General features: G+C 40.1%; 1 protein-coding gene across 1 annotated transcript in view; it reads right to left on the bottom strand.

Annotated features, from left to right (window-relative positions):
• LOC142159288 (scinderin-like) overlaps positions 1-14,265 on the bottom strand; it is a 97,646-nt gene that overhangs the window by 60,282 nt on the left and 23,099 nt on the right. The window contains exon 4 of the mRNA XM_075214045.1: positions 12,669-12,818. Coding sequence (XP_075070146.1) covers positions 12,669-12,818 — 150 coding nt within the window. The remainder of the gene's footprint in view (positions 1-12,668; positions 12,819-14,265) is intronic.

Raw genomic sequence — 14,265 nt, 5'->3', positions numbered from 1 at the left:
CATGTCAGCTGCTGCGAGCTGCTGAAAAAGACACCTCTTAACCACTTCAAAATATGTTAAATCATCATACTTAATACTATTATTTTGTCACACTTACGTCCTTCACCTGTCTATCTTTAAACTAGCCGCACTGCTGTACAAATGTGTAATGTCTGCAGCCTTGTCTTGCAGACTGTCAGCTGAATACCTAACTCCCCTCTTAGACCACTCCCTTTACCACAGTATATATATATATATATATATATATATATATATATATATATATATATATATATATATATATAAAACGTGCTTAGGTAGTGTATAAAACAATAAAAATATTCCCAACAAATCTGCCACAGTGTGGAAATCCAAAAAAAAGTGGAACCACCAGAGGTACAGTTTTGTCGCAGACCCAGGCAGCAAATGGGTTAATCATGTATGTACATAACAGGATCACAAAACACCAAGGGACATATTACATATTACATAGTTCTCACTGCCTAGGAATTCCAGACTGCAGTTCTCTCAAGACATTTGGTAACCGTGCAGTTCATGGAAACAAAAGAATAATCTTATTATCATGACTGTATCAGATTTAAGCAAAACTCTCTTTAAAACACACTGGCCAGTTTTGTGAAGTAAAGATTTTACAATGAACACAGACGCCCGCTCAGTACCACTATTTGTTATGTGTACTGGAAGCGGTTTTCATTATCATCATCATCCAGTTTATAAGGCGCCACAGAATCAGCAGCGTAGCACAATCAAAAATAAATAAACAGAACAATATACAGATAACTCAGGGGCTATAATAGAATCAGTAAAGATCAATAAAAGTGTCTATAAAGAGCAATTACATAAAAAGACACAACTAAAACAGTGTTTCTTAAACTTGGTCCTCAGGACCCTTAACAGTGCATGTTTTCCATATCTCATTGCTTTAGCTCTTGCGATCCCTCATTTATAATTGAAATTGACCCAATGAAGCAACCGCCAATCTGTTTCAATTGGTGAAATCCCTCCTGACCCAATATTGCAGTCCTATTTCTCCCTGGATCCACGACTATCCTTTATTTAAATTTACGATTGTAACCCTGGATACCCTTTTTCGCAAAAAATTTGTCTAACCATTTCTTAAACATATTAATTGAATCTGCGATCAGATATTTCCCTGGCATCAAATTCCATATCTTGACTGCCCTTACTGTAAAGAACCCCTTCCTTTGCTGGTTGTGAAACTTCCTCCTTTATCCTTAGGGGGTGACCGCGTGTCCTGTGTATAGTCCTTGGGGTAAAAAGTTCCCATGAAAGTTCTCTGTATTGACTCTTAGGGGCGTATTCAATTGTCAGCGTTAACGCTGCAAAACGAGCGCTCTAAAAATCTTACCGTTAATACGGTAATTACTCGCGGAATTTCAGCTGAAATTCTGCGAGTAAACTACCGTATTATTGGTTTACGCGCGCAATATTACCGTATAAACGGTAATATTTTTCGAGCGCTCGTTTTGCAGCGTTAACGCTGACAATTGAATACGTCCCTTAATGTATTTGCACATAGTAATCATATCTCCCCTTAGACGCCTCTTTTCTAAAGTAAACATGCCTAAACTGGCTAACCTTTTCTCATAACTTAATGACTCCATACCCTTTATCAATTTTATCGCCCTTCTCTGAACCCTTTCTAGTTCCAAAATGTCTTTTTTATAGAGTGGTGCCCAGAACTGTACTGCATATTCAAGATGAGGTCTTACCAGTGATTTATATAGGTGCAAAATTACACTTTTCTCATGCATCTATGCACCTTTTTATGCAATACTTTATTTGCCCTTGCAGCTGCTGCTTGACATTGAGCAGCTAAGTCTACTGTCTACGAGCACTCCCAAATCCTTTTCCATTATAGATTCCCCTAAATGTATCCCATTTCATTTATAGATTATGTGATTGTTTTTGATAACCTTACATTTATGTATGTTAAACGTCATCTTCCATTTGGCTGCCCAATCCTCCAGTTTATTCAAGTCCATCTGTAGAGAAACTACATTTTGCTCTGAATTTAATATCTTGCAAAGTTTGGCGTCATCTGCAAAAATGGAAACTTTGCTCTCTAAACCACTTAGAAAATGTTCCATTTATTAAAACTCTCTGTTCCCTATTATCAAGCCAGTTTTTGACCCAAGTAAAAATGTTGTTTCCAAGACTCAGTTCCCTTGTTTTGTAAACCAACCTCTTGGTTGGCACTGCATCAAAGGCCTTTGCAAAATCCAAGTAGACCCCATCTACTGTACCACCATGGTCTAAGCTCCACTAACTTCCTCGTAGAAAGTAATTTGATTAGTTTGACATGACCTATCCCTCACAAATCCATGCTGATTCCCACTAATAATCGTTTTGTGCACCAAGTAATCCTGAATACTATCCCTAAATATACCTTCCAGTAGTTTCCCCGCTATTGATGTCAGGCTTACAGGTCTACTATTCCCTGGTTGTGATCTCATTCCCTTTTAAAATAACGGCACCACATCTTCTATTCACCAATCCCTTGGTACTGAGCCTGATGAAATTGAATCTATGCAAATTAAGAATAGCAGTCTAGCTATTTCTGAGTTATTTAAAGACACTTTTCTTCTGTATTTTTTCCTTTAAAAACTGAGTCCCAGTCTATGTACTTTATAGACACCTTTAGCTTATTAAAATTTGCCTTTCAAAAGTCTAAAGTCCTAGTTGATCCCTTATACTGTTGCTTCTGGAAACTAATTATATATTATTTATATATTATGATCACTGTTTCCCAAATGCTCCCTTACTTTAATGCTTGATATTATGTCTACATTATTTTGTTATTACTGGGTCCAGTATATTCTGGTTTCTAGTTGGCTCCTCTACTATTTGCAACATGCAATGATATTTTAGCGTGCTCAGAAACCTGTTGCCCTTAGGTTCTCTGCTGTTCTCTCTCTTGACCACTTCTCTTGGAAAACTAATACACTCCTTTGGATTTCAGTATCATCTCTATGCGGATGATACCCAAATCTATCTATCCTCTCCTGATCTTTCACCATCTGTGTTGTACTGCGTTACTGACTGTTTTTCTGCCATTTCATCTTGGATGTCCTTTCGCCAACTTGAACTTCATGTTTTAAAAACAGCGTTAACAATACTCCCACCCACCAACAGAAGTTACCTACCTGACATTTCTATTTATGTTGACAACATGATCTTAAATCCCACCCAGCGAGCTCGCTGCCGAGGTGTAATCCTTGACTCTCAACTATCCTTTGTTCCCCACATCGACTCTATATCTAAATCATGTTACATGCATCTAAAAAACATTTCCAGATACGCACATATCTCACACAAGACACTGCAAAAACCTTAATTCATGCACTCATCATCTCCCGCATTGACTATTGCAATTCCCTCTTTACTGGTCTATCCCTAACCCCCCTCGTGTGTTTTGGTTTTGGTTTTGGATCCCTATTTTTTTCTAAAATCAAATAACTTGGCTCTTTTTTTGTTCCTACATTATTATTAACCTCAATAACATTAATTTCCAGTCAATTTTTGTCAATGACAAGAACACTGCTACCCCTGTTTCTGTGTGAGCAATGTCACTGAGCAATGTCACTGGAGACTGGAGAGTGACAAGAACACTGCTACCCCTATTTCTGTGTGAGCAATGACACTGGAGACTGGAGAGTGACAAGAACACTGCTACCCCTATTTCTGTGTGAGCAATGGTGCTGGATCTCCTGAGGAGGGAGGTAGTTATGGAATCCAAAACCAGCGAGATCTGACAACGCAACAATGACGTTTTCCCTCGATTCAGATGCGAGGAAGTGCAAAAGTACTGAGCCGGCTCACGAGCCTACTCAGATCCCCTAAGTTTGGGTGGGCTCGGTTTTCAGAAAACCAAGCCCAAGTATCTCTAATGAAAATGTGTATATTGCACAAAAAAACACAGAAGTGCGTAAAAATGTAAATGATTCCCCAAGTGCTCTTTTTAACTGAGATCTACGTTGCGCTTTACTCGTCATAAGAAAGTAATACTTCTTTTCAGCAAGGGTAACCAGGAAGCAGAGTTATGTAAACCTGTGTATCAGGTTCTATGAGTAACAAGTGATGATTGACTGACAATGATATATACACTTATATTCAGTGGAAATATATACAATATTGGAATACCTGTGCATGCTTTGCATAAAGTGCCTATTTTTCCACACACAATGGTACTGTGTACAAATAACCAGGCTTGTTGACTATGTGCTTGTTGCGCATCAGACTTTGGACCTGATTCATTAAGGAAAGTAAAGCAAAAAAATGGAGTAACTTTGCACCTTGGCTAAACCATGTTGCATTGGAAGGAGAGGTAAATTTAAAATGTGGGGACAGATTTACACTTGGCGTAGGACTTGTCCTAGAACAACTTTAAAAGTCAGTGTAAAAATAAAGCTGTTAAATATTTGTGTCCTGCATGAAAAAACAGCCAGTATTTAACGTATGTGCAAAATAATATGCACCCCTTGTATTGTAACATGGTTTGTCTAGGAAAAAATTTACTCCTTTTTTGCCTTACTTTTACTCATACTTGTCAACTATCCCTGAATGTCAGGGAGACTCCCTGAACTAGGGGTGATCTCCCTCACTCCCTGAAGAGTCTGGCATTCTCCCTGATGCTGAGCCAGTACAAGACGTGGTTGGCTTCGCCATCTGTGGCATGATGACACAGTTCAGAAATTGTGTCCTATGTCCATGTATTGATGCCTATGGAGGTGGCCATTTTCATGGAGACCAAGATTTAATCAAAGACTGACAGGTAAGGCAACATGACTTCAGTAATGGAGACAGAAATGTAAAAGACACTTCAGTCTCTAGAGATTCATTAGCTGCTTTTCTTTAACACAAAGTTGCCTACTCTCCCGGAATGTCCGGGAGACTCCCGCATTTCTCCCGATTCTCGCCCCCACAATAGATAAGTGGTGGGGGCGGGTCTTAATTAAGCAAATATTGCATCATCTTAGTCCCTGTTGTAATTGGTCAAAATTGTGACAATCGTTTAGGCGGCGAGGCCAAAATGATGGGATTCATCAAGCCCTGCCCCCGCACGCCCACCTCCCCTGGGATCTCCCTGAAGCCAATGAGGAAAAGTTGGCAACTATGCTTTTACTCCATTTTCAAAGACCCCAAAAAAGGTAGTTCCCAATAAAATGTACATAATTTCTGACAGGGGATCTCAAAAACAGTTTCTGAGACCCTACTAGATCCCTCTCCAAACAGATCATTTTTCTTTCCTCGTGAATTTGCATAAAACCCACTTCCTGCTTTACATTGTTTACATTGTGTAATGTTAGTAAAAAATAAAATACTTAGTTAAAGTTTATGCTAGACAATATGCAAATGACCCAAACCTATGCAGAAGAATAGACTTCTTGAAAATGTAATATACAATCAAGGACAAAAGTTTTGAGAATGACACAAGTATTGGTTTTCACAAAGTTTGCTGCTTCAGTGTTTTCAGACCTTTTTGTCAGACATTGCTATGGTATACTGTAGTAAAATTACAAGCACTTCAAAGGCTTTTATTGACAATTACATTAAGATTATGCATAGAGTCAATATTTGCAGTGTTGACCCTTCTTTTTGAAGACCTCTGCAAGTCGCTCTGGCATGCTGTCAATCAACGTCTGGGCCACATACTGACTGATAGCCGCCCATTCTTGCCTAATCAATGCTTGAGTTTGTCAGAACTTGTGGGGAGTTTTTTTGTCCACCCGCCTCATGAGGATTGACCACAAGTTCTCAATGGGATTAAGGTCTGGGGAGTTTCCTGGCCATGGACCCAACATTTTAATGTTGTGATCCCCGATCCACTTAGTTATCACTTTTGCCTTATGGCAAGGTGCTCCATCATGCTGGAAAAGGCATTGTTCGTCACCAAACTGTTCTTGGATGGTTGGGAGAAGTTGCTCTTGGAGGATGTTTTGGCACCATTCTTTATTCATGACTGTGTTCTTTTCCGTGAGGGGCCTGTTCGTGTCTTGATTCAGAATTCAGTATTGTGCCAAGACACAATTCTTACCTACAGATAGGCAGTTTCCATCTTATTGAAGCTCATCAATATAGGCTAGGGTTTTTGCTTAGCATATGAAAAGCTAAACAGATGGCAACACTAAAACAAGGTTTTAAGCATTTCTATAGGGACTATATGAAAATGATCCACTCCTAGCCATAGGGACAGAGTCTGACTATCCAAGCATTGATTGAAATGGGTTTCATGAAAATGAGAAGTCCGTACTTCCTTTGTCTTTGCCATATTCCATAGCCATAGTTCATATAAATGTCTTATCACACAAAGTCTCCACCTTTTTTCGACAGCTACATTTAAAGCTCCTAGTTACTGTATGACAGGGTAAATCTTTAACTCGGTGTTAAGGGAATTCCTCAAAAATGCGATAACTCTAAACAGGCAACTACCCTTCATAAAACTCCATTTCATTTTTTTAATCTGTTTATGGCTAATCCACATACTATAGATTTGCAAACTAAATGAGATTCAGACATGCAATAGGTCTATAAACTTAGTAAATAGTTAACAGTACCACCATTAAAGTGTGGGTCACATTGAGTAAAAAAGGAAAACTGACAGCAATGTTTTGGATGCATTGAATATATCACAAAAATAGATAAACTGTTATTGTAAATGTTATGAAATGTTCTTGTATATACAGTAGGAGTTATAGGGGATTTCAATACAACTTTAAATTCAACCTTATTTTTGTTTAAAAGAAGAAGTATATCTTGTTAGTCTACATTAGTTTGTGCATAGTTTACATCTTCTGAAATATAAATTCACAGTCACACAATGACCCTTAAGTCTGATAACAATCATAAATCAATAGGATCCCGAAGATGGCGACAATCTTCCTGTGTCATCAATAATCTTCTTGCTGACAAGATCTAGTACAGCAATATGTGACTTGTCCAATTTGGATACCAACCTGTCGACAAATTGGACGTTGGTACTGTCACCTGACTCTCGGCCTGACCAATTATATAGCAAGTCATGATCGGCTTTAGGCTGCAAAGAGCTCCCCAAAATAAACAGTAATATATACGGTATATCCTATAAATACAATGTACAAAACATAGAAGCCTTTTTATCAAAGGGCGAAAATCCCTTTTGCAATAACTCCACCGCCGTGAAAGATGCTTTTACAAAAGGGAGCCTATTTATTAAATATTTGGGTGTTCCATCAGAATACCCGTTCTTGTTACCCTATCTGAGATGTCATTACAAGAACATTATAAATGCTCTATACTTTTTTAATGCAGTACTGTTTAAATTAATTTTATATATTTTTAAAAAAAAAGTTATTTAGTTTAAGTAAAAAAATATATATTTATACTGTATACTATATGCAATGATTTGTATGCGTTTTTGTGTGTTTTGTTCTTAAATACTTTTATTTTAACTTTTTATTTTTTTATACAATTGGAACTGAAAGCCCATGGCAAGCCAACCGTTTTAATTAAATGAATATAAGACATAGTAAAAAAATATATATATATTATTTTATGAGGAAATGGTGGTACAGAACCTACTTCAATTCAAACAGACATTTCACATAGACAGAGGATGTGGTAACGTGGTGACAGAATAACCGCAGTACACAGAGGGAAGTGAGTGAAGTTATTTCCTCATTGACAAGTAACACAGATACTGTTGCCTTGAATGGTGTTCTGCAAACTCTGACAAGTGAGGCCAGAAGCCCAATGATGGTAAACGCATCTTGTTTGTGACAAGTCGTGCACTTACCTACTAGGGGTTAAGTCCACTGCACACTCCAGCCAATAGGATCCTGGGGGAGTGGTGTAGTCATCCATATCTACCTCCCCAGTGGCTGATTTCCCTCTCTTTGTTTTCACAAATTCCCTCCCAGCCTCCCATATGTTATTTAAAAATGTCATGCTCATACCTGTCGTGATGTGTTATTAATTGACTTTCTCTACAGAACGGGCAAAGTTAGGTAGCTTGTGCGGTCAGCGACTAATACATACAGCGTTGTCGCTGATTGGCCGCAGCACCCTGGCTTTTTGTCGCTTTGTGTGGGGGATCCCTTGGCGTGTTTTGGGTGGGCACGTCATTGTGAACTCAAAGGGGGAGTATTCACTTTGACGCCAGATTTTACACCGGCTAAATTGTAAGGGAGGAGCCCAGGTTGCAATGTTATGTGGGACGGCCATACACTGATTTTGGTTCGGGTATTAGTTGGTAGCTGACCTGAACGACTTTCATCACCACCATAAGAGTAATTATGTTCAATATAACTGTGACCTTTTCATGCCAAAACATTGTGTCCGTGTCTTTACTCTATTGCTAGAGTGTGCCGTTAGGTCAGGGGTCAGGGAACTTTTTTACCTTTTACCCCAAAATATATTTAGATACGCCATCGTTACCCCCGTGATTTGAAAGGAAGGAAATCATATATTTTTAATTATTGGAATTCAAAATTTTATTGAATCTATTCAAATTTTTTTTGCAAGCTTCAACTTCAAAGCTTCAGGCTTTGGAGAAATGATGTTGCTTCATATGTGATACGAGAGCATCAATATTGGGGCATTTTGATGTCAGAGCAATTTGGATACAGTCTTCAGCGTCCAATCGATTTCTCTGCTTTGTTTTTATGTTCGTTAGAGTGGAAAATCCTTGTTCACAAAGGTAGGTTGTTGCTAAAAGCAGCAATTTTTTGACTGCCCCCTCATGTGCAATTTTGATGCCTTTGCAACTGTTGACATCCAAAAATATGACAGATCTGCTTTGTTATCAAATGCATTAGGTGCTTCATTATTACATCGAAGCTCAAGAAGTGCCTCTGCCAACCCTTGAGGCTCTTCTGGTACAACAGCAATTTCACATTTAAAGGGGTCTACAATCCAACTGACAGCATGTGAATCAGCAGCATTACTCCCAGGAATTTCATTTTTACCCCATTTGGGGTAATTTACCCCTGTTCCCTGACCACTGCGCTAGGTAGTATACTTTGTATTATGAAGAGCGGCATCAGCAGTATGCAGGTTATCAGCTATACGGCCTCTTATTTACATTCCATATTGTCCTTTGTCACGGAAACTTCTGTCCTCCCTCCACCCTCCAATGCTCCTGTTCCTGGCGGTCAGCACAACGCACTAAGCACTGATTACGTTAGTTCTGCCGCTCGGCTTACGTTGCTTTGTCATGGGGTCTAAATGAGCTGACTGAGAGTTTACTTAACACCATTTAAGACAACTTTATACGGCATTATCGCCCACTGACCTTAGGGTGCCAACAATTAGCGAGAGATAGGGGATGAGTAGGGAAGACACCAAGTTCTGAGTGGCGGGCAAATTGATTGTTTAATGAAAGGATAAGGCTGGGTAATCTGTGGCTCTCCAGCTGTTGTAGAACTAGACACTGCATGCTGGGAATTGCAGTTGCTCAATATCTGCGGACTGTTAGTTGTAGCTAAACAAAGTGGGCCGTCAGATGTTAGTGCCAGGTTTGATTTGACAAGGAGGCTGGTCAGGAGAGATGCCACCACCCTTGTTTGTTAAACACTTTTATTGACAAAGTGTACCACAGAAAAGCACTTCCCTGTAGGAGGGTGGTATACACCATGATCTAACCTAGATATAAATCTCAAGTCAGTATACAGACAAAACCTCAGGCTGGTGAGTCACCCTGTTGCGTGTTATCAGCTACAACCGCATGCATACAAAGCACTAATGCCCGTCTGTCCCACCCACCCTCTCGAGACGGAGGATGAAACACACACTCCTAACTGATTTCCCACTGTAACCTCAAACATTGACTTTGCTTATTAGTGTCTAACACATGAGAAATATATTCTATCCCTCCATGCAAGCAAACATAGGAGACTTTGCTGGGAATTTTGCATGGTATAAATGTTCGGTGGAACCATATAAAATCAGAGCCGTCTTCCCCATCCATGTCAGCTTAGATAATGAAGTCTCACTGTTGCAAATCTTGCAAGTATTTAGCTACATCACTGAGCATCGAGCGTAGATGCCTGTAATACAATGTACTGGTTTACTGTACACATCCGTGCAAACGTTGGTAGAAGTAGGTGCATAAATGCAAATAGACTTTTCTTAAATTTAACAACATTTGCCGTAGATTTATCTTGCACCACAGATTTGTCAAAATGATGCCCATGGAGACTCCCATCCTGCCCACTTCTCTAGGAGACTGGCCTGCACTCCCGGGAGTCCGGGAGACCGATCCAGAATTCGGGAGTTTCCCAGACATTCTGGGAGAGTGGGCAGGGTGCATATAACTAAACATATGTTTACATTTATTGCGTGTTACAGATTTGTGCTTTTCTTCTACAATCACCTTTTTACATCTCTGCATGTTAACCATCTTATGGGCAGCTATACATATTCTTGGTTATTATTGAGCGTGAGAACAGCCCATATATTGAGAGGAACATGCTCACTGGGCTCCTGAGAACATCCTGTGACATCATCAGACTGCCAGCTATTAGCTCATTGGCACTGATTGGTCACATGACCACAGTGTCACAGGAACTACAGGTCACAATAACAGCTAATTTAAATAATGAGTTTTACAGCAGATTTTTTCTCAAGCATTCTGTGTTTGTTAATAACTGTACACAATCAGGTTGTATTATTAATGATGATTCACCGGGAATCACGTCTTGGCGGCTCCCATCATGTCCACTTTACTAGGAAGTAGTCAGGATGCAGGAGAATGGTGGGCTTTCCCGGGAGTCCGGGAAACCTACCCAGAATTCCGGAGTCTCCCCGATATTCCGGGAGAGTGGGTAAGTGTGAGTTCTTTACTCTCTCCAATCATTTATTGAAATGATAAAGTATGTATTCATTCAATACGATGGGCATCCTGAGATAGGATTGCGGCAGTATTTATACTACCATGATCCTTGTTAGCAGGGGCGCACGCAGGATTTTTAAGGGGGGGTTTCCCCCCCGAGAGAGCTGCTGCGCAGCACCTCCATTTCGGCAGCACTGTATTGTACAGCAGTCGCGGCGCTGTCAAAGAAGCGTTAGCGGCGGTGCTGCATTCTTTGACAGCGCTGCGGCTGCTGTCCAGCACAGTGCCGCTATGTAGGGGTACTGTTTACCCCCCGTTCTTCGTGGAGGGGAGAGGTTTCTATATCATTTATTTTTTTAATGCTATTATCCAAGCCCATTCTTTACACTTTGTTTTTAATGAGCCTGGTGTAAGTGCAGAGCTCTACAGGTTGTGGTCGGTGGTTTATGGAGGAAATAAACATTCTGAGACTGAAATACCCAATTGCGTGCAGAATATCACCACTCCCTTTCACAGCACAGTACTTACACAATGACGTGGCAGGGTCTGATATGAGCCTGTCTCAGATCTGACAGCTAATTCACAGACACTACGCACTAATGTGGTGATGGAATCACCTGACATACCAGTCAACCAACGTGATTTATGCCATTAAGTTCTTCCCATTCAGGAGATCAGATTTGGGAGACAAGCTTACACCATTATCATCATCATCACTAATTCCACAGCGCAGAGGATATTTGTAATTCACATCAGTCCCTGAGCCATTGGAGCTTACAATCTAAATGTCCTAAAACACACATTAGTGGTAATATTGTCAGCAACCATTTAACCTACCAGTATGTTTTTGGAGTGTGGGAGGAGCACCCGGAGGAAACACATGGAAACACGGGAAGAACATACAAACTCCACACAGATAAGGCCTTGGTTGGGAATCAAACTCATGACCCCAGTGCTGTGAGACACAGGTGCTAACCACATGAGATTACGTTACATAAATTCTTTACTACTGTCACATATTTCTTATCTACAGCCTGATGAATCCTTACGGAGCTCATCAGTGTAGTGATTGGTTTTCTGCTCAGCATGTCTCACTGAAAAAGCTGGAGGTGTTGCTCATAGCAACCAATCAGATTCTAGTCATCACTTATCTAGTACACGCTAGAAAATGATAGCTGGAATCTGATTGGTTGCTTTGGGCAATAGCTCTGATTTTCATTTTGCAGTTCTCAGTAACAAATTTCAATTTTGCTAAAAGGGCATTTCAAACTTTAGTAACATTTGTGGCAATAGGGTTGTGTTGAAGTCCGAACATGTTACATCTGAAAGATTTTATATCTGTAAGCATTCCTAAAACTGTTGTTGCAACAATGAATCTCTTATCTCTCAGTGACTGTAGCTACATTCTACTTTAGATTATAATCCAACAGCTACCCTGTGTAACACTCATAGGCAAACCAAGAGGGGGTTTCCTAGTGCCAGGAAACCCCCCTCCAAGCCTGGGGCACTGTATAATTGAGGTGGCTGGACCCTGCCCCCGCTTCACACGGCTCTGCTTGAAAAGGGAGAGCTGCACCTAACAGTAGTGCACGCAGCATTGCCCATGTATATTATAGGGATAGAAAGATTTGTAGAGCACTGTCTAATATTATAGCCACGCCTCCATGCATGCTGGTCACACCCACTGGTGGCGTGGTGTGGAAACCCCCCTCTACAATTCCTGTGTTTGCCCCTGACACTGGGACATTGCAGAGTAAAATCTACGGTTTGATTAGCTATTTTCTGCATATACAACGGGAAAGAAATCTTTCACCACAATGTCAATGAATAAAAATACCTTTGTTAGTTCACTGGGTTCACTGTCTTCTTCCACGACAACCAGCTGTGCCCTGCCCTTTCTCTCGTTGTCACGGATTCCAACGGCAACCTGCGCAGCCTTAAAGCGCTCATACTTGTTACATGTCGATCCGCACCACTGGTAAATCTCCTAGAATACAGAAGAGAGAAATGTGTTACTTATATAGAAGGTGATGGTAAAGTTACAACTTCCACATCATATATAATATCTTTGTTAGCTATTATGTCAGAATCCATTCTGGTGTCTATAGATTTTGTCATTGTTTGAAAGCCCGAGGTCCGTGCAATGAGTGTACCCAGTTATGCGCACACCTCAAAAAATGAAGTGCCCCAAACACTTGGGCCACAAATCTATATAGGAGCAAGGGCCTTCACACCCTTCTGTGTAATGCTGAGGGATAGAAAGATCCCTTTACCCTCGGATTCACCAGGGACATTACCCAGGGACTAAATTTTAAGCAGGGTCAAAGAGGTAGGACCTATAAAGCTATACTATAGGTACATATATCAAATGTTCTGAAAAGAAAAAGTGGAGGTGTTGCCATTAGCAACCAATCACATTCTAGCTCTCATGTATCTAGTGCATTCTAGAACATGATAGCTAGAATCTGGTTGCTACGGGCAACACCTCCACTTCTCTTTTGTAGAAGTTTTTAGAAGGTTTGATAAAGATCTGGTCAAGCAGCCCCTCTGGTCAAGCAGCCTAGGTCTCTGGGAAAGTCCTGTAAAGGGTACTCTACCCCTCCGACCAAGTCAAGAAGTGCAACCAAGTAAGATTAGCAGTAGTGGCAGTAGTAGCATTGGTCAATAACTTTACATAAATCTTTAACAACAACTCTTTAACTTTAAGTTGAACCAGGTACTACTTCCCCCTCCTATGATCCATTGTTCAGGCGCTTGAAGTAATTTGCTTATATAATATAATATATGAAATCACGGGTAAATGTTTTTACTTCGAAACTAGACTCAAACACTGGTTATTTATTGTTGAAAATTCTATTCTGGAACTTCTACTGTTTACAGGAATACAAAATATGTGCATGGATGACTGAGCACAGTAGCTCTCTATGGCTGCAACCCTACTGCATCCTATTTGTATAAAATAAATACATGAAAATAATTCAGCCTTAATTGTATATACCCTTGGGTCATGCTTATGTGGCCTTTCCACAAACCTGGGGCTAAGGGTTAAATTCACTAAACGTTTCCGAAAAGGAAAAGGGAGTTGTTGCCCATAGCTATCATCTTCTGCAAGGTACTATATAAATAACAGCTAGAATCTGATTGGTTGCTATGGGAATCACCTCCACTCGTTCTTTTAAGAAGCTTTAGTAAATCTATCCCTAATTGTTGGATACCTTGGTAAAATGATTACAATGTTAACACTATTGTAGACTGTTAATGGCACATTTGTTTGATATTCTCCTAGCAAGTGGCAGACAGGAATTATTTCATAATAAGTAGTAGATCGGAACTAATGGCTAAATATAAGTAACGGTCCTGGTCTCTTGGCTGATCTGTATAAAAAGCTGCAGCACAGATGAAAGTCATACAATATGCAATTTCCTAAATGTGCT

This window comes from Mixophyes fleayi, chromosome 5, assembly GCF_038048845.1.
Source record: "Mixophyes fleayi isolate aMixFle1 chromosome 5, aMixFle1.hap1, whole genome shotgun sequence".
NCBI classification, from domain to species: Eukaryota; Metazoa; Chordata; class Amphibia; order Anura; family Limnodynastidae; genus Mixophyes; species Mixophyes fleayi.
Note: the sequence above shows the minus strand (reverse complement) of the source record. Positions and strands in the feature narration are given on the sequence as shown.